The sequence below is a fragment of the Rhinatrema bivittatum genome, chromosome 5 (assembly GCF_901001135.1).
Source record: "Rhinatrema bivittatum chromosome 5, aRhiBiv1.1, whole genome shotgun sequence".
NCBI classification, from domain to species: Eukaryota; Metazoa; Chordata; class Amphibia; order Gymnophiona; family Rhinatrematidae; genus Rhinatrema; species Rhinatrema bivittatum.
The window spans coordinates 242,995,701-243,017,638 of record NC_042619.1 but is presented as its reverse complement, the minus strand read 5'-3'; the positions used below and the strand labels follow the sequence as shown (position 1 = coordinate 243,017,638).

Sequence of the window (21,938 nt, the reverse complement as noted above, 5' to 3'; positions counted from 1 at the left end):
ATGTTTGTGGACTATTTGGTTGTCATGAATCTGCCTTCTGCCTAAAGTCAGTGGTACTGCTGGACTGCCTTCATATTAACACTCCCAAGACCAGACCATGGAATAATATTTTATGCTGGCTAATTAGAAAGCAATGTATCTGTAAAGTACAAAGTTGAAATGAATTTGACATAAGATGGTTTAAGAGTTTTAGCCATAGAACTATTTTCATATGCCAAAAACGTAAAGCAATGTCTAGTGTAATTTGTTACTGGTGTGAGCTAATTTCTGCCACAATACAACTCTAATGAACCAAAATGAGCTTGAAAAGGTCTTATCTGATGAGCTGTTAATTCTGAGATCTAAGTATTTCTATTTCTGTAGGTCCATCTTCCCCCACAGAAGGAGGCTCAGAGAGAGGAAATTGAGGAGGGGGAGATAAACCTCAAGCTTATTCATTCTGTAATGGCCCTTGGAAGGGAGTACAGCTTTGGAACATTAGTCACTCATAAGTATTTCTAGTTAATCAGATAGAAATATATCACCTACAGCTTATTGACCTTTATTTCTACATATTCAAGTGGCCTATCATGTCACTGTATTACTTTGTTCAAGAATTGGCTTCAAATCAAATAAATATAGGCAACAGTATTATATGTGAAAATACGGTAGATGGACAAGTAAAGCATAGGAAAACATTAAAAAATAAAAGCCCTATATTGAAAAAGTCTAGGTCGGTAATTTTAAGAGTTAAGCGCATTGACTTTTGAAATATAAACATTTGCTGATTCTGAGCTCCTAAATTTAGACACTTTAAACAGGGGAAAGGGAAAGGGTAATGGTGGGGAAAGGTCAGGAAAATGAAGTTAGGAACTCAGTCAGTGCTGATTTCCAGCACTGGGCACCTAACTTAAGCGTCTTATCTTAGGCCGCCCCTAAACTTGGAGTGCCTTTAAGCTCCTCAGTTATAAGCTCCCAAAGTTAACGTTCGGCACCCGGATTCAGAAAACTATTCTAGGAACCTCTGCTTGCTGAAAGGGAGTGGATGCATGGAATAGACTCCTGGAGATGGCGGGGTGACAAACGCAATACAGAATTCAAAACAGCATGGGATAAGAACAGAGGAGCCCCTAGTGGCAAAGAGGATGGAAAAGAAGTACTGGGATAACCTACATAGCACGATGGTTACAACCTAAAACAGCAATGGTTTGACAGCATTGATCTTCCAAGAAGGCATTGGGGTACCATGCATGGAGTAGCAGTTACATCCCTGGTATTGGCTATATCAGGCTTCCAAGAAAGTATCTGGGTAGCCTGCGCAGAGTGGTGATTTTAATCCCAACAGTAGTAGTACATCAGTACTGCGCTTCCAAGAAGGCTGGGGTATCCTATATGGAGGGACTATAGTTAAAACCCAAATTTCAATGCACATACAGGCAAGATTTGTTTGGACAACAGCCTCACTAATTTTGAAGGCTGTGGGATTATTGCAAAACTTGGTAATAAGACATGGAAGGGGTCTGAGTGTTGGATTACGTATTGGCCTTGCAGTTTCTTCTTACAATACTATATAAGAGGAGAGGCAAGAGTATCAGCCTTAGATACTCTTGCCTCTCCTCTTACCTGTCCTGTAAGGTGCACTAAACCCCAACCTTGGCTCATCCCTAGAATTTGCTACCTCTGTTCCTGCATCTGGTCTGCAGAACATCTCTGGCTAAAATCCCATGCAGACTTCATACCAGTGCTGTAGCTAGTATATGTCTGATATGGCCTCAGCCATAGGCACCATCCAGTAGAGGGCATTACTGCACCCTCACAATGCGGCCAGGCTGCCTTCCCTTCCCGATTCAGCCCTTGGAACTGAACAAACTCTGCTTCCCGAGGAGAAGGAAAGCCTGCTGTTCATGGTGTCCCCTTTCCCAGAGGGGGAGAGGACAGGGCAATCAAGATCATCCTGGGCTGAGCAGGCTCCGTGCTTTTGGGAGCCCTGTTTGACCTTGGCAGTCCCACCCTAGTAGCATTTTTTACAAGGTCTGTGGCCAGAGGTGCATTGCTGGGAGGAAGTGGAATGCAGGAAAAATCTGGAAGAAGAGCTTGCGCAGAGGGAGGAAGCACTTCTTGCACCTAAGAGGAGTATGTGGGACTGCATGGAAGTGGGAGGATTCAGCTGCAGCTGATGAACAGGGAGCATCAGTGTCAGTGATCAAAGGACAGACACTAAAAGCAGAACGGAGATAAGGTAGCTGATTTGAGTGCTCATTTGAGCACTACATCTTCTGCCTGTCCTAGTTTGTTGCTGATGTGTGTGAAATTGCTGGGGAGGAGTGGAATTGGAGCTTGGCCAGAGTCTGGTGTGGGGAGCATGAGTCTAAGGATTCAGGGATGGTGGGGGTCTGGGGAGTGAGTGTGAGGATTCTGGGAGGATGGAAGTCTGGGTGGGTGAGTGAGGATTCTGGGAAGGTGATGTCTTGGTGGGAGGGTGAGTGTGAAGATTCTGGGAGGTACAGGTCTGGAGGGGATGTGTGAGGATTCTGGGAGGGGGGATTCTGAATGGGTGAGTGTGAGGAGTCTGGGAAGGTGAGGGTCTGGAGGTTAGTGTGAGGAGTCTAGGAAGGAGGGAGGCTGGGGGGTGAGTGTGAGGATTCCTGGAAAGGTGGGAGTCTGGGGGATGAGTGTGTGGATTCTGGGAAGGCAGGAGTCTGGGGGTGAATGTGAGGATTCTGGGAGGGTGAGGGTCTGGTGGAGTGAGTCAGGATTTTGGGAGGGTTAGGGTCAGGGGGGTTGAGTGTGAGGATTCTGGGAGGGTGGGGGTTTGGGGGATGAGTATGAAGATTCTGGGAGGATGACATATTGATGGGGGGTGAGTGTGAGGAATTTGAGAGGGTGAGGATTCTGGAAGGGGGGATTCTGGATGGGTGAGTGTGAGGATTTTGAGAGAGATTATTGTGAGGCAGCTGTGGATGGAAGCAAAACTGCTTCTGGGGGAGGGTTATAAGAAATGAGACTGGGAGGTCATGTGATACTGTGAGGGAGAGCGGACACACTAATTGATCTCCCTGAGGTCCTCTCCTCCTTTCCCTCATTTTGCCAGCGCTTCCTGCTTATCTGCTTCGACAGCCTCCGCCACCTTATATTCTCTTCCGTTCAGAGGTATGGAGCACAGTGAGCCTCGCAATTACCCCGCAACGATGACGTCCAAAGTGTCAAAAAAAAAAAAGAGAAGGACAAGGTGAAGAGTGGCGATTCCAAGATGGCTGACGCACCCGATCCCTCTGCTGCCGTTGAAAACCCGGACCCATTGGGCTCTGATGTGGCCGCTGCAGTGCTCGAGGCCCTGATGGAAAGTTTGCCCAGATATTCATACAACTCTCGAGGGTAAGCACCCAGATGGCCTATATTCAACAGCAGTTACAATCCATGGAATAGCAGATCTCTGATTAGGAGGACAAGACTACCTCCATGATAACCTACATACAACAGCTGAATTCTCAATGCAATTTTCTGCAGTCTAAAGTGGATGACCTAGAAAACAGGTCACTCGGGAATAATTTGTGGCTCATCGGGATTCCTGACAGGGATTTGGGGCCGCAACTGGAAGCCTGGCTTACTTAAGCCTTGCAGACACCCATGGTGCCCTGTGGATTGAGAGGGCCCACCATTTAGGACCTATGCTATCTGGAGACCATGGTAATGTCAAACCCAGAGCTGTAATATGCAGGGTCCTTAATTTTGCCCATAAACTTGAAATCTTAAGAGCCTACCGCCGCCAGAAAGATCTCCGTTTTGAGGGGAGGGGGCAAAATTTTACTTTTTCACGATTATTCTGCAGTAGCCTCAACGAGGAAGGCATTTGTCCCCCGCATGCATTAATTGGCGCAAAAAAACCAGCAGCTCCATGCTGCTTTTCCCCGCAAAGCTGAAAATCTTTCATAAGGGGAGGAATATTGTCTTCACCTCAGCTGAGGAAGCGCAACATTTTTTTGCAAGGGCTTGATTCTGGCTCTGGTTGACCAACTTTATGTCCACCCTTTTGTTCTCTAGATTTCTTAACTGCAAGACTTTATTCTCATGGTTAATCGTCCTGTTTGGACATTGGGGTTTTTTTTTGGGGGGGGGGTTCCCAAAAGAGGCTGATTTTGGCTACTTTGTTTGGCGTAAAGAGTGCAAGGTGCTTTTTCTCCTTCACCCCCTGCCTATATATACTGGGGGTGTTCTTTTTATGAGGGGTTTATTGTTGAGATGACATGTTCTTTGATTTTCCATTATGCTCTTGATGTTTTTGCCTTTTTTTCACTGCTTGATTCTTTGTGGTCTGTCTCCCTCTACAGATCTTGGAATTCAATTCACATGTGGTATAAATATATTGTCTGTTTATTGCTTGGGAGAGGTAGTGGGTGTAGGCTGGGGGACCTATCACCTCTATGAAGGTCTTGTGTTATTATTCTTCTGTTCTCAGTGACTCTTAGATGTTTCACTTGGAATGTCTGCAGGATCGGCTCAATCATTAAATGCTATAAAGTTCTACAGGCCATGCGTAGGTCCTGGGTAGACATTGCCATGTTGCAGGAAACAAAACTTTCGGATGCTGAACATCAGAAATTACAGAAACAGTGGGTGGGTAAGGTTTTCTCTGTCTCCTCTAACCATTGTAAAGCGGGTGCACTATACTTTTTCATAAATGCCTAGCGTGTACTGTACAGCACTCTGTTGTGGATCCAGAGGGTAGATATCTTTTTTAGATGATGGAGCTTTTGGGCAAACAGATTTTACTGGGTAATGTCTACACCCCAAATGTTTATTCTCAAGTCTTCTTTACTAAAATATTTAATATTCTCTTATTGTACTCTCATTTACCTATTGTTCTGGGAGGAGATTTTAATATGGTGCTTGACAGTGCACTTGATAGACAGCCAGCTAGAGCCCCTTCGCAAGCCGATCTCACAAGTGGCCTTCCTTTTCTATTCAATAACCTAGACTTAATAGATATCTGGAAAGTCCTCCATCCTCTGGAGGAAGATTACACCTACATCTCTAGGGCCTATGGCTCTAAATCCCACCTGAACTATCTACTAGTGAGAAAGGCCTATTTTTCAAAGGTGGTCAGCTTGGGAATTAGCCCCTTGGCTATCACTGACCATGTGCCAGTATGGGTAGATATTGACGGGCTCTCACCCCTAGTGGCTAGTCAGAGGTGGGGATTGCCTCCTCACTCTATTATGATACCATTTTTCACCCTTGAGGAATAAATGGAGGGAATATGCCCTCTTTAATGAGGAACACCAATCCAACCCTGCTCTTTATTGGGACATCGCAAAAGCAGTGTTGCATGCAGAGGTAATAGCCCATGTTGCTAAAAAGGAAGCTGGGGAGTGGTATTCTGTGGTTGGAAAAACAACTCCTGGTGGCTAAGAGTCATTACTGTCAAAATCCTTCTGCTCAGAATCGTACTAGGTTTTACACAGCTCAAAGCACCTTAAATGAACTTGTTCACCAGAAAACGAAAAAAAGTCTACTTTATTAGAAGCAGAAAATTTTCAGTATGGCAACACGGCAGGGAAACTTCTAACCTCATCAGAAACTGGGAAGGTAAGAATCACATATTAGCTTTATAAGACCACACAGGTAAAGTAAAACACTCTTCCAAGGATATTGGTGATATCTTTTATAGGTACTGGACTTCTATAGTTCTGCGCCTTGCAAGATATCTTCCATTCAGGCTTACCTAGCTCAGATGGCTTTGCCTTGTATGTTGGAGGAGGATCTTTGCCATTTGAATGCCCCGATTACACTCCCAGAATTGTTATTAGTCATTAAGTCCTCTGCTCTTTGTAAATCTCCTGGACCAGACGGCCTGCCTATTGAATTTTATAAGATCTTGTCTGACAATGTCTTTTGACACTCTTTCTCACTCCCCACTTCTGAATTGGAGTGCAAATAAAGCTACTACAATTGTTTTCCCAAAGCAAGGGTGGGATCCCACACTACCTAGCTCATATTGGCCAATCTCACTTTTGTCAAACATATAGTATTGAGCTATACTAAGTTTACCACAGGTATTTCCACTAGTAAGTTCACAAATAATATACCCATGTTTGCAATTAAATATTTCAATTTTATTTCTTAATTATTTAAAACACATAAAGCATACCCTATTATATCAAAACATTCATACCTCATTCATTCATCTAAACATCATACAATGTTAAAATTTGACAATACAATACTGTTACACTTTAACATCCAATATACAAATATTACAAAAATATTGCAACAATCCCTGATTACAATGTAAACAATTTATTTCACAATTTGTTTCACAAACATTTTTGCAACAAGTGTTATTATTCTTTAATGTTCCCTAAACTTATATATGACTTACAATTAACTACTTGTTTAACAGGTATCCCTTTTTAACCTTATTTAATCAATATCCCTTGTTAAACTAGCGTTCCTTATCAATCTTATTTAATAAATGTCCCACAGGAAGCTCCTGTTTCACCCGTTGGTTTCTTCAGGGGATTTATTCATATGCTTACATCCAACGTCTTCCATATAATGTCTTCTTAGACATACATCTCCACTTTCCAAATCAAAGATATTGGGGAACCTTAAATCAAGCATTTCACACACCTTCCAATTATTAACATGTATGCCACAAACAAATATCAACCCTTCTCAATAAAACTCAAATGGATTTCAATAAACTTCACCCTAGTCATTGTTACCATCGTCATCACACTCACCTATATTTCAATCCTTACTTAATATCCTCCATTTCCAATTCCTCTTAAGTAGTTAAGTAGTTATTCATCTCATTATTGCCATCTCTTTTTTCTGCATCAATTCAAATATAAAATAACATTTACAAGCAGATCAAATAACATTTACAAGCAGATCATTAACAGCCTTTATTTTATATTGTTCCTTATTCTGTCAGTCTACTAACCTGAAAAACATTCCGTATTGTCTACCCTTTACTCACATATCCACACCAAAAGTTGTTTTCACCGAGCCACTCTCTGTAAAACATAAAATCACAATACTACCACCAACCATCATTACAACCCCACTTTCTACATTTCTTTTTTCCAAAAGAGTACTACTTACATTTATTTTCATTTTCAACCGAGACCGCAACAATTTACCCTCCTTCCATCAGTGAAACAACGCCACGACTGCGCATAACTCACCCACTTACTATCACTTTTTTAAACATCCCCGCGTCATTACGTCATCCTGACGTCTCCCACTGCTAGTATCGCGATAAAACAGCTGTTACTATAATGCTTTCATACATCACACTTCTATATTATTACAAGAGACAGAATGCTTATAAAAAAATACTCCATTCTATTTCCTGATTCAATCCCCCTGGCTCCACTGTTCCCCATCTATATATGAAACGCTGTTCCTTTTGGGTTAATATCCTCGAAACATTTCCTCCTCTTCTTAATGTCAGTCGATAAAGAACACAAAATCTCATTTCTTCCACTTTATGTCCCTTCTTATGCCAGTGATTAACCAACGGGGCTTTATCTTTCTTAATTCGGATATTACTAATATGCTCCAATATTCTAACTTTAATAACTCTTTTTGTCTGTCCAATGTAGAATAAACCACAGGGACAAGTAATCATATATATCACCTGAGCCGATTTACAGTTGAAATATCTAGGTAAATAATATATTTCACCTGTGGACGGAACATGTACATATCTCACTTGTTGTACATATGGACAGACCAAACAACCTTCACACACAAACTGTCTCCTATTATCTTGATCTTCACTCTGAATAGGCAGTGCTGAGGAGGTTAACATGTCCCTTAAAGATCTATTTTTCCGAAATGCAAAAATTGGTAATTCTCGAAACACCCCTTCATCCTGCAAAACTGAAGGGGTGTTTCGAGAATTACCAGTCAATATTGGGGTAATTATCAATTTGGTTAGCTTCCCTAATTTCTCTTAGCATTTCACTGTCCGTCTCACCATCTTGACCAGGTGGATGGTAGTATATCCCTATCACTATAGTCTTCCCCGACACACAAGGGATTTCTACCCATAAAGATTCAATTTTGTATTTAGTCTCATGCAGGCTGTTTATCCTGTTGGACTCTATGCCATCCCGGACATAAAGCGCCACACCTCCTCCCGGGTGCTCCTCTCTGTCATTGCGATATAATTTGTACCCCGGTATAACACTGTCCCATTGGTTATCCTCTTTCCACCATGTCTCTGAGATGCCAATTAAGTCTATGTCATCATTCACTGACATTGTCTCACAATCTAATTCTCCCATCTTACATCTTAGACTTCTGGCATTAGCATACAAACATTTCAAAGTTTGTTTTTTGTTTGTATTTTCATTCTGCTTTTTAATTGATAGGGATAAGTTCGAATTTTTTAGCTAAGGTGAGTTTTTAGTTACAGGCACTTGGACTATTTTTCTAATTATTGGAACCTCACTATCGGGATGCCCTAATTCTAATGCATCATTAGTATCCTTTGAAGATACCTCTCTCCGAACCATGTGCTGCTGAGCAACTGTCGGCTTTCCCCTTTGTTCTAGTTTAAAAGATGCTCTATCTCCTTTTTAAAGGTTAGCGCCAGCTGTGGATTGGGAAAGTGCACAAACTTTATCCTCTCTCTCTCACGCAAAATTGCATGTCCATACTCTCTCACCCATACACTGTCACATGCACAAACATACATACACTTATACACACCCACAACCTCTCTCACAGACACTGACACACTCTCAGGCTCTAAGACCCTGTCTCTCCCCCCACCCCACACACACACGCTCTTAGACCCCTGGATTCTCTCATACACGCACACACACTCACTCTCACTGGCTCCCTCCCTCACATACACACACACACACGCATGCTCCCATTCATTCCCACACTGCTCCCCTTCACCCACCAGGCATGCACACATTTATTCTCACACACACACACACACACACACACCCAGGCAGACACCCATTCTCACATAGACAGACCCCAGGAAGGCACCCATTTATTCACCCACTCACACCCAAGCAGTTACAATTACCCACATACAGTCTCTCACTCCCACACCAACACCCCCACACAGCTTCTCACCTACACCCACAGGCTCTCACCCCTCTCCAACACACATACAAGCAGTCACTCATCTACCCAGGCAGGCAATCACCCACCTGCACACCCACATAGGCATACACGCACAGACATACACCCATAGGGCCTAGGCCTTTTTCTCAGCCACCACGTCCTCCTCTTAGGTCGTCACGTTTATCCTGACATTATCTCCTGCTGTCGCGGGGCCAGTCTTGCAGCAGCAGAAGCTGACAAATTGTGTTTATCCCGATTTCATCTCCTGCTGCCGCGGGGCAGCCTCACGGCAGCAGGAGATTACAATGGGATAAACATGACTCCTGCTGCCCGGGGTTGCCACTGAGTGGATCGGGCAGGGGTTTGGTTTATCCCTGCCTCATCCAATGTTTGACTTTGGAGGCAGGGTGAGGAGGCAACTGTGGTAGAGGTATTTTGGAGGAGCACCTTTTGCCACTCAAAAATTCTTCCGCCTGAGGCCGCCACCTCACCCTGCCTCATGATAGAACCGCCCCTGCTTGCCAAAGTTTCCAATGACCTGTTTATGGCTAAACCCAAAAATCTTTACTCTCTCCTTATCCTCCTTGACATATCTGCTGCTTTTGACTATGTTGATCACCTTGATACTCTGTCCTCCCTTGGATTTTGGGACTTTGTCCTTTCTTCGTTCTCTTCTTACCTCTCTCATCACATTTTTAGCATTTCGTCTGGTAGTTCCTCTGCTGCCATTCCACTATCAATTTGTGTGGTTCAGGGTTCTGTCTTAGGCCTTCTCTTCTCCCCTGATACTCTGATTTCCTCTCATGGCTTGCACTTTCAATACCATTTTTATGCTGATGATTTCCAGATTTGCATTTCTACATCAGAAACTTGACAAGAAATCCAGTCTTGGATCATGGCCTGCTTGTCTGACGTTGCTGCCTGGATGTCTCACTGCCACCTTCAACTCAACATGGGCAAGACGGAGTTCCTTATCTTTCTCCCCAAGCCCACCTCCTCTCTTTCTCCTTTCTCTATTTTTATTGATAAAACTGTCATCCTCTCAGTCCCCTCAGCCCGTAAACCTAGGAGTCATCATCAACTCCTCTCTGTCCTTCTCCACACACATTCAAAACTCTGCTAAAAAGTGCTATTTCTTTCTCTATAACACTGCCAAAATCTGTCCCCCACTCTCTCATTTCCTCCCACTTAGACTATTGCCTCCTGCTCCTCACAGGTCTCCTAGCAAGCCCTTGCTCTCCACTACAATCTATCCTAAATTCAGTTGCGTGACCAGGGCCAATGCAAGGGTCTGTAGCGCCCTAGGCAGACCAATGTAATACTGCCCCCCCCCCCCCCCCCCCGAATTGAATGTGCCCTCTGACAGCATTAGATATGAGATATGTAGAGTTAAGGTCACTCTCTCTCTCTCTCTCTCTCAAATTGCTGCTGCCCCTTTTTTCACATTTGAAAATGGCACCCTCGCATACCCTGGTGTTGCCCCGTCCATTGATGCCGCCCTAGGTGTCTGCCTAGTCTCGCCTAATGGTTGCGCCAGTCCTGTGCGTGACTTATCTTTCACCAAAGCCGCTACACTCACATAGTCCCCCCCCCCCCCCCTTCTTCTGAAGTCACTGCATTGGCTCTCTATCCACTCTCGCATACAGTTCAAGCTCCTCTTTCTCATCTACAAATGCCTTCACTCTGCAGCATCTCACTACCTCTCCTCACTTATCTCTTTCTATACCCTTCCTCATGCACTCCACTCAGCAGACAAGTCACTCCTATTTGTGCTCTACTGCCAATTCCCGACTCCATGCTTTCCTCCTGGGCTGCACTGTGTCGTCCTGAACGGCTGCATCATGCTCCCTCTCTCGCCGTGTTTAAATCCCATCTAAAGACCCATCTTTTTGATGCTGCTTTTAAATCTTAGGCTTGACTGTCGGCTTTTAGCCTCATTAACTAACTTTCTTTCTTTCTTTATTTTCTTTATTATTTTTGCTATACCGGCTTTCATGACAGGAATCACATCAAACCGGTTTACATTTAACAAAGTGTGCAAGGTAAAAGAGAACGCAAACAACTGTAACAAGAGCATGATTAGGAGCGTGACAGTTACAATAAAACAGGGAAGCAAATAACTGGGAGCTGGAAGAGAGAAGAGGGGAAGTTAACAGTAGGGATATGAATCGTTTTTTGACGATTTAAAATATCGTCCGATATATTTTAAATCGTCAAAAATCGTTAGAGCCGCGATACAATAACAATTCCCCCGATTTATCGTCAAAAAATCGTAAATCGGGGGAAGGGGGAGGGCTTAAAAACTGGCACACTAAAAAAAACCCTAAAACCCACCCGACCCTTTAAAATAAATCCTCCACCCTCCCGAACCCCCCCAAAATGCCTTAAATTACCTGGGGTCCAGAGGAAGGGTCCCGCTGTGATCTTCCACTCTCGGACCTCCGGTGCTTGTAGAAATGGCGCCGGCGCTACCTTTGGTTTTTCCGTACGGAAAATGGCGCCAGCCGTAGACAACATGATTCGACTGCAGGAGGTTGTTCCGGACCCCCGCTGGACTTTTGGCAAGTCTTGTGAGGGTCAGGAGGCCCCCCCAAGCTGGCCAAAAGTCCCTGGGGGTCTGGGAACAACTTCCTGCATGCGACTCGTTTTTCCGTACGGGAGCGTACGGGAGCGTCCGTCCGGGGCGTACGGGAGTGTACGGGAGTGTCCGTCCGGGAGCGTCCATCCGGGGCGTACGGGAGCGTACGGGAGCGTCTGGGAGCGTCCGTCCGGGAGCGATCTCCTGCCGCAAATCCTTTTTCCGTACGGAAAAACGATTCGCATGCAGGAAGTCGTTCCCGGGCCCCCGCTGGACCCCCAGGGACTTTTGGCCAGCTTGGGGGGGCCTCCTGACCCCCACAAGACTTGCCAAAAGTCCAGCAGGGGTCCGGAACGACCTCCTGCAGTCGAATCGTGTTGTCTATGGCCAGCGCCATTTTGCGCCGGCCATAGACAACACGATTTGTCCTGCAGTCGAATCGTGTTGTCTATGGCCGGCGCCATTTTGCGCAAAATGGCGCCAGCCGTAGACAACATGATTCGACTGTAGGAGGTCGTTCCGGACCCCCGCTGGACTTTTGGCAAGTCTTGTGGGGGTCAGGAGGCCCCCCCAAGCTGGCCAAAAGTCCCTGGGGGTCCAGCGGGGGTCCGGGAGCGATCTCCTGCCACGAATCGTTTTTCTGTACGGAAAAACCAAAGGTAGCGCCGGCGCCATTTCTACAAGCACCGGAGGTCCGAGAGTGGAAGATCACAGCGGGACCCTTCCTCTGGACCCCAGGTAATTTAAGGCATTTTGGGGGGGTTCGGGAGGGTGGGGGATTTATTTTAAAGCGTCGGGGTGGGTTTTAGGGATTTTTTAGTGTGCCGGTTTTCCCGCCCTCCCCCCACTGGACCCCAGGTAATTTAAGGCATTTTGGGAGGGTGGGGGATTTATTTTAAAGGGTCGGGTTGGGTTTTAGGGTGTTTTAGTGTGCCGGTTCACAATTTTAACGATTTTCACGATATTTTAAAAACCCAAACGGCAACAATACGATTCCCTCCCCCTCCCAGCCGAAATCGATCGTTAAGACGATCGATGACACGATTCACATCTCTAGTTAACAGACAGCAAATTATTTACAGGGTAGCAAACAACTGATAAAGACTAAATTTAAATAAAATAAAATAAATAAAATAAAAGACTTTCTTTTTTAACCATTGTCTTATTTTATGAAATGTCTCACATCTCTTGTGCTGTGTGTGTTTGTCTTATCAGACTGTAAGCTCTGTTGAGCACGGACTGTCTTTTTTGTGTGTTTGTGCAGCACTTCGTATGTCGTGTACCGCTATAGAAATGTTAAGTAGCAGTAATAGTAGTAAGAAACAAAGCTGAAGATGAGAAGACCTGGAAAGGACTACCAGTGGTGATGATGCAGGACAGCACTTTTATCAGATTTTGGGTTTGGGTGGGATGGATGAGGAGGGCAGAGGTGGGAAAAGGAGGGAAAGATCAGATACAAGACAAGATGGGGGAGGAGAGAGGAATTGGTGTTGGGCTGAGTATGGGAATTTGTATGCTTATCTACCCAAAGTGGACGAAATTCAACTGAGCAGCCAATTTAGTCTTTATCAGTTGTCATCTGCCATATTACTACTTTATCACAAAACATGAATAAGGCAGGCAAAAAGAGAATTTGAAAAGAAGTGTGACGTAGAGGCATTCAAGTGCTCTAACAACAAATATGCTATTTTATCCAATTTTTTTTTTTAAGGTAATACAAGTATGGAAAAAATTGAGAACTTTGCAATAATCGCGGTTGAGGAAGAATACGTTGAATGCACATGGAGGACTCGAGAAAAGTGCTCTGCAGGGACTCTTACCCTTTTCTATAAGTAAGTGCTCCCTATGCCATCCTTCCTATGGACTTAAACCTTCATTTTCAGTTTATTGAACCTGGGAATTTCAATGTTATAACAAAAAAAATAAAAATAATCAATGGAAAAATGACTTTGTTATAACGAACAGGAAAAGATACAAAATGCAATGTAAACCCCCCTCCCCCCCCCCCCCCCAGCACAGTGTTCCCTATGTAGACCCAAGCAACCCATTTTCCTGCTAAAACTTGCTGCAGGCACGGGAAAGGTTTGTCCAACCGTTGGGGGGGGGGGGGGGGAGGGGGGGACAACACGGCTTCGGACGCATTTCACCTCCTCCTCTGCCGGGGCTCCCTAAGTCCAATCGGGGCTTGAGCCCGCTCACGATCACGTGAGCCGCACAGAGGAGGAAACTAGAACAGCTAACAACTAAAAGGGAAAACAATAAAATCCCTACCTAAGACCAGACGGAAGCGCAGGAAATTGCAGGACACACGCGGTGAGTCAGCCGCGCCCCCCGGAGGCACTAGGCCTATCAGAGGGCGCCAAAAAAGGACTTTAAATCTCGGCACACCCTTCCGGCGTCGCGCGCCGGGCGTCGCGCGTCCGAAGGGGCACGACCTAAGGGGCCTGCCCCTTAGTGAGCCCCTTTGTGAGACTCCGGTGAGGTGAGGTCAGGGTTAGACCTCAAGAATAACCCTTGCCATTAATACTCAGCCTCGCCACACCTTCCACAGCCTAGCACTCCTATACCAGACAGTCAACCACCCAGCGCTCTTCCTTCCACTCCAGCAATCATCCAGCGCTCTTTCTTCCACTCCAGCAATCATCCAGCGCTCTTCCTTCCACTCCAGCAATCATCCAGCGCTCTTCCTTCCACCCAGTGCTCATCCTTCCACTCCAGCAATCATCTAGCGCTCATCCTTCCACTCCAGCAATCATCCAGCGCTCTTCCTTCCACTCCAGCAATCATCCAGCGCTCTTCCTTCCACCCAGTGCTCATCCTTCCACTCCAGCAATCATCCAGCGCTCTTCCTTCCACCCAGTGCTCATCCTTCCACTCCAGCAATCATCTAGCGCTCATCCTTCCACTCCAGCAATCATCCAGCGCTCTTCCTTCCACTCCAGCAATCATCTAGCGCTCTTCCTTCCACTCCAGCAATCATCCAGCGCTCTTCCTTCCACTCCAGCAATCATCCAGCGCTCTTCCTTCCACTCCAGCAATCATCTAGCGCTCATCCTTCCACTCCAGCAAGCATCCAGCGCTCACCCCTCCAAGCCTCAATGCATACTGGTCTCCCTATTCCAATTCTCCAACAAAGGTCATTTCTCATTAGAAACCCATCAGTGTTTTCACGGCCAACTACCTATAAATCACTCATTCCTATCATGATTTCCCCCCTTACACAGACACTAGGCCTGGCTCTTTTCTCTCTGATTTTATTCAACGCTCAATCCCTTACCAAAAAAACACTAATACTTAATGACCTTCTACTGGACACCAAACCCGACCTCTGTGCAATTACTGAAACATGGCTTAAACAGACGGACACCGCACTAATAAACCAATTTCCTACGGAATCCCATGACTTCTTCTCTATTCCCAGACAGAAAAGAAAGGGTGGGGGTATTCTCCTTGCAGCCAAAAAAGAGCTGAGACTTACTCAATTCCCAATTCATTCTCCCACAAAAATTGAAGCCGGATTTTTCAAATCTGACCAGCTACAAATCATCCTAGTCTACGCCCCTCCGGGACTGCTGGAATCAGATGCCTCCCCCATTCTAGAAATAATAGCTACTAACCTAAATCTTGCGGTTCCAGCCATCATTTTGGGAGACTTCAACTTACATGTTGATGACCCCTCTCCATCTACAAACTGTGAAACTTTCCTAAATGCAATGACCGCCATGGGATTCAAGCAGATAATCAACAACCCTACTCACAGAGCAGGACACACTTTGGATCTCATTTTTGTAAACTCAGGCATCTCATACTCAGCACCCCCCATATGCAAAATAGTCCCCTGGTCAGACCATGCTTTAATTTCTACCACTTTTTCGCTGGCACAATCTAACATCAAACAAGATCTTCAACCTCAATTTACTTACAGAAACCTATGTTCATCCGATGAACTTCACGAACACCTTGTCCTAGAACTCCCCCACATAGACATCTCCACTCCCAACACGGCTCTCCACTCATGGTCCAACATCACAGAATCGGCAGCTAATAAACTCTGCCCACTGGCAACAAAAAAACCTAAACATAATGCCGCCAGAAGACAACCCTGGTTTAATGACCAACTACAAAAACTCAAGCTTTCACTGAGACAAAAAGAAAATAAATGGCGTAAAGCACCATCACCGACCTCCCTCTCAGCTTACAAACTCGCTCTTCACATTTACAAGAGCGCCACACTAAAAACAAAAAGGGACTACTACGCTCACAAGATACATCACCTCATCTTCGATTCAAAAGCCCTCTTTACTTACGTCTCGAACTTAACTCAACCCAATTCTCCGGACATCCCACTCAACCAAGCGCACGAAAAAGCTGAGGAGCTGGCCATCTTCTTCAGTAACAAAATTTCCAACCTGCAATCTCAACTAAAAACGAATACCCTAGCTCCACCCAGCACATTCCGCCATCACTGCAATGACATTGCTATACAAGCCTTCGAACCCATTGCAATATCAGAGACCCAGTTAGTATTGAAGAGAATGAAACCATCATCCCACCCATTTGACCAGATCCCTCCCAAACTACTGCTGCTAATACCAGATACCATCTCCAAAACCCTAACTGACATTATCAATTGTTCCTTAGCCCAAGGAATTTATCCAGACGACCTGAAAGTTGCTTCTATCAAACCCCTATTAAAAAAACCGAACCTTAATCCTAAAGATCCATCCAACTTCCGCCCAATATCCAACCTTCCTTTTATAGCCAAGGTTACAGAAAAATTAGTCAACACCAGATTATCAGAATACCTCGAAGACAACAACATATTATTCCCCACTCAATACGGCTTCCGAAAATCTTTAAGTACAGAATCACTTCTCATATCTCTGACAGATTACCTCATCATGGGCCTCGATAAAGGTCATGCCTACTTGCTGATACTCCTCGACCTATCGGCGGCCTTTGACACCGTGAATCACTCCCTTCTCCTAAATCAACTAGCGAACATCAGAATTACAGGCTCTGCTCTTGCCTGGTTCAAATCATTCTTGGGAAACAGAGGATATAAAGTCAAAATACATAACAAAGAATCACAGTTTTACCCTTCTTCGCTAGGTGTTCCACAGGGCTCCTTTCTCTCCCCCACGCTCTTTAATATTTACCTCCTACCCCTATGTCAACTATTAACCAATCTGAACCTCAAATACTTTCTATACGCAGATGACATCCAGATTGTCATCCCTATCAAAGAATCCCTTACAAAAACTATCAAAATCTGGGAAAACTGTCTTCAAAATATTGACAACCTCCTCTCCAGCCTAAATCTAATCTTAAATTCCGCTAAAACCGAAGTCCTCATAATTTCCCCTGAAAACAGTAACCTCACCTCAAATCCTCCAACCGGCTTTCAAACTTCACATGTAAGAGACCTAGGAGCCATTATCGACAATCGGCTAAATCTAAAATCTTTTATTAATCAAACCACGAAGGACTGCTTTTATAAATTACACGTCTTAAAAAGAATCAAACCACTTTTCCATTTCCACGATTACAGAACAGTTTTGCAATCAATAATCTTCTCTAAGTTAGATTATTGCAATTCTATTCTATTAGGTCTCCCGTCTTCTCATACTAAACCTCTTCAGATGGTTCAGAACACGGCGGCCAGAATTTTGACAAACACAAGAAGAAGAGACCACATATCTCCGATTCTCAAAGACTTACATTGGCTACCAGTGCACTATAGAATCTTATATAAATCCATTACTACCATCTACAAAGCATTCCATCAACTCTCTCCGCTTAACCTCCAAATCCCATTTAAAAAACATACCTCCATCAGACCTATCAGAGAGTCCTACAGAGACTCATTACAGGCGCCTCCTGCAAAAACCTTTAACCATAGGACTCTCAGAGACAGGGCTTTCTCTACAGCAGGACCTACCTTGTGGAATTCTATCCCACCAGAACTGAGACAGGAACCTTGCCTCCCCACTTTCAGAAAAAGACTTAAAACCTGGCTATTCTTGAAAGCCTTTCCAGACACCAACTGAACCCACTCTCAACTCAAGCAACTAAGAACTCCCGTCAGGGTAATCAACAACCTTTGACAACTCAATAATGTTCTCTTTTTTTTAATGAGGCAGGTTTTATTTACCTTGGTTTTATTTACCTTGGTCATTCTTTTGTTATCTCAGTGTTAATCTCTCTTTTGCCTTCTCTTCATTCCAAGTTGCATTTTATCCCTGTTTTATTGTAACTGCTACCTTATTCTTCTATCACTTGTTAATGTTTTTAAGTTATTAAGTATTTATTCTGTTGTCACACCTTGTTATTTGTAAACCGGCATGATGCGACTCCCATCGCGAATGCCGGTATATAAGAAATTTAAATAAATAAAATAAATAAATAAAATAAACGAACTTGCTTCTAGTTCCCAAGGGATTAGCAACTTCAGTCTCTTCAATAAAGTCCTCACACAAGGATTGCTGTTCCAAAACTAAATCAAGTTTTACTAACACAAAAACAGGCGAAACAAGATAATGACACTAAAACCAGTACTCCCGAAGTTTCAATAGGCAACCCAAAGTCACCAAATACAGTCCCTTCAAGGCACTTCAGCAAATTGGCCATGATTAGGGATTCCCACGGAATCCCATACGTCTCCTTGAGACCCTGATCAAGGACACGCACAGATCCTTTGTTTCCACCCGATACCTTGCGGGTGCAGCCGCCTCCCGGAGGGGGGATCTTCCAATGCCTTGGACTGGGATAGATGCCTCCCTGAACAACTACAATCCTGGGCTAGTGACACAGTTAATGACAGCTAATAAAACCAAAAATGGCCCGTTCAGTCTGCCCAGCAAGGTGTTCCCAGTTGGAGCTGCCGCTCTGCACAGGTTGCCAAGCCTTCGTGAAGGCACAATACAGTCAATCTCACTGTTGCTGCAGCTTCTCTCAATACAACCCCACTCCAGCACTTCCGTTCCAGCCAAGAGAGCTTTGTACTGTCCTCCCCACTGGAGGAAATGGAAAATTCCCCATCTCTCTGCATGTGCCCCCCCTCCCCCTTTCCTCCAGCACCATGCTCACTCAACATCTACTCCCCTCTAAGTGATTCTTAGAGAACTTAATATATTTTGGTAGAAAGGACCCTCCCTCCCCCCAGGGAGCTAGGCCATTCATGGAAGAAAAGCTTTAAGGGCAGATTTTATAAATCTGCGCACACGCGTACTTTTGTTCGCGCACTAGTGCTCGAGGCAGGCGTAAATTTGCACGCGTTGGGCCGGCTGCCGCGCGCCATGTTCCGATCCAGGGGCTGGTCCGGAGGCCGCAGCCACGCCCCCAGATGACGCGCTGGCCGCGTCACACCCCCGACACCCCCCCCCCCCCCCCCCCCCAGGAAAGTCCCGGGGCTTTGTGCGCGCCGGAAGCCTATGCAGCATAGGCTCGGCGCACACAGGGGGTGTTTGGGGCAGGTTTTGGGGGGGTACGCGCGTACCCCTTTGAAAATCTACCCCACAGTGTATCTGGCCTCTTTGTGATTTAAACAATAGATCAAAGCATGTTTTCTGTGGTTGGTTGCAGATCACAAAGGCATCATGGAAAGACATTCCTTCCTTAATTTGTACATACAAATCTCTCATTTCTGCAAGGGGGTTAGAAAATGAAACCTACTGACCACCTTATAGAAGATGCTGAAATATAACAAAATCCTTATTTTCTATACATTTTATCACTTCCCTTTCTCTTCCATTTAATCATATATTAATGGAATATCAGGAGAGCTTTTAGAATAGGGGTAGGAAACTCCAGGCCTTGAGAAACCCCTGGAAATATTTTAAAAGTGTTTTATTTTTTCTCCTTCAGATGTCAAAACTGTGACATTGCTGTGATGAATGCATGCGGAACCACTTTTATGGCAAGGGAATCTCATGGCACTTCATTATTAAAATAACTAGTCTGAAATCCCAACTGAAGCAGCACAATTCTGGTTCCTTTTGAACTGCAGGCACGATCATATTCAATAGGCAATCACAGTTTCATTAGGTGAGGCCACTTCTTTGCAGGCTAAGGAGTGTTAACACTGCAAGTTTTCCGTAAATCTTCAAAAGCTGACATGGAACACATCAGGCTACAAGAGTGCAAATGAAGTTTCGTAAATTGGTTATTGAGTTTGTCCTGATACTCCTTTGATGCTACAATGGGTGTTGCTAGCAAAAGCCTTTTTTAAACCTAGGCTTTTCTTATGTCCTTCCTTAGAAGTCAGTTCTAAGTTGAACTACCTTCATCTAGAAACGTAATAATTAGTGGGCATGCCAACTATAAAAGATAGCGACGTATTCTAAGTAGATTATTCCTGTGGGGAATGTCATAAGCTCATTCCTTTCCTATCACCAATTTTTGTTTATGTATTAACATACCTGGGAAGTCTCCGGGTGTCACCTGGAGACTTTGGGAATTTTCTCAAATTGCCAGGTCTCTGGGGATACACTGGCACGCTCTGTCTTTGAGCCACACAGGCCTGAAGAAGGAGGAGGTTCTGTCGGGGAAGCAACTGAATAGGTGGGAGGTTTGGACCTGGAGGCAAGAAAGGGGAGAATGTGTGTGTGAGAGCGAGAATATGTTTAGTCTTGGGGGAGGGGGAGGGGGAAAATGAGTCTGGGAGGGAAGAGAAAGTTTCCGCAACCCATCCACCCCAGCTAATCCACATTAATCAGGCAGGACAATGGAATAAGATATGCTGGGCAGTACACACGATTTAACAAGGACTTTAGCATGCAAATATATATATATATAAAAAAACGTGTGCACACATTTGCTCTTTTCCATATAAATCCATGGTAATTAAGGCACTAGGTATTTCTCCCCAATGCAAAAAGGTGCATAGTCTTAACTCATGTTTTCTTAATGAAATTTAACTCCTGGTCAGAGATTGAATAAAGTTTCTGGAGCTAGTCATCTAGGGGGCTGAACCTGGAGTTTCTGGTGTGGAGGTCCTGTGCTCCAGATTTATGCGCAGAGAAACTGCTCTGTGCAAAGTGTATTTTCAGTGCATAAAGCATGATTTGTGTGCATTGTTGCGGTTCTGGCCGCGAGCACCGCGGCCAGACTCTTACTTCCGGGTTCCCAGACCTGCTCCCGTTCCCTGAGGCCTAGTTTGCGGCCTGGATGGCGGCGTCCCCACTGGGGCTGCGACGCTGCAAGCTCCTCCGTAAACGCCCTGCGCTTAGGCGCGTGCGCCACTTGGGCGCTTTTCTAGCTCGTTTCCCGCCAGTGGTGACTCCGCCCAAATCCTGAGGTCAGACGCCGCGGCCTTAATAAGCTGGCCGCGGCCATCCAGTCTTCGCCTTGCAACGGTTAGCCTCCCAGTTTCCTGTTGCGCTGTGCCCCGGAGTGACTCGCTTGCCTTTCTCGCTCTGTTCCTGCTACAGTACCTGCTTGGTTCCTGCCTGCCTGCTTGCTACAGTACCTGCCTGGTTCCAGTACCCGCATCCTGCTACAGTTCCTGCCTGGTTCCAGAACCCGAACCCACTTACAGTATTGCTACTGTCTTAGTCTGGTTCCAGTTACCTGTCCTGATCCACAACTCGCCTAATTCCCAGCGGCCGGGCCCCTACGGGCTCCTCCCGGGGGGGTTTTCGGCTTCCAAGGGTGAAGCCACCTAAGTCCCAGCAGTTGGGCTCCTACGGGCTCCTCCCGGGGGAGTGCCAGCTTCCAGGGTGAAGAGCATCTACGTCCTGCCCAAACATCTGCCTCCCAGCCTGCTTTGCAACAGAGACATTGTCCACCTTTCCAAGTCTCCAGCAGGTCGGCCCAAGGGTCCACTAAACAGAGACTCCCATAACAGATTGCAAGGCCATGGACTCGGCGGATGCGCCTGTCCCCTTGGACCTGCCTGGGTTGGCCCAGCAGCTGCAGTACCAAAAACAGTACCTAGAGGTCCTTCCCAGTTCGGTAGGGGAGTTGTCGGCCCGTTTGGATGCCAGGGCCACTTCGGCTCCAGACCGGGTACCCGAGGCCCCGGACTCTTCTGTGACGCAGCTGCCGGCACCCTCCCGCTACGCTGGTGATGTAAGGACCTGCCGTGGCTTTCTGAACCAGTGTTTTGTTCGGTTCTCTTTGCTGCCCCGGCAGTTCCCCTCTGATGCAGTGAAAGTGGCATATATCCTGTCCCTGCTTGATGGGAAAGCCTTAATCTGGGCTTCTCCCCTCTGGGAGAACAATGATTCTTCGTTAACAGACCTTCATCACGAACTTTTGCCAGGCCTTTGATGAGCCCGCCCGA

General features: G+C 45.5%; 1 protein-coding gene across 1 annotated transcript in view; it reads left to right on the top strand.

Moving 5' to 3' along the window:
• Positions 1 to 21,938, top strand: part of CRLF2 (cytokine receptor like factor 2) — an 87,423-nt gene that overhangs the window by 4,976 nt on the left and 60,509 nt on the right. Inside the window, exon 3 of the mRNA XM_029603629.1 lies at positions 13,365 to 13,485. Coding sequence (XP_029459489.1) covers positions 13,365 to 13,485 — 121 coding nt within the window. The remainder of the gene's footprint in view (positions 1 to 13,364; positions 13,486 to 21,938) is intronic.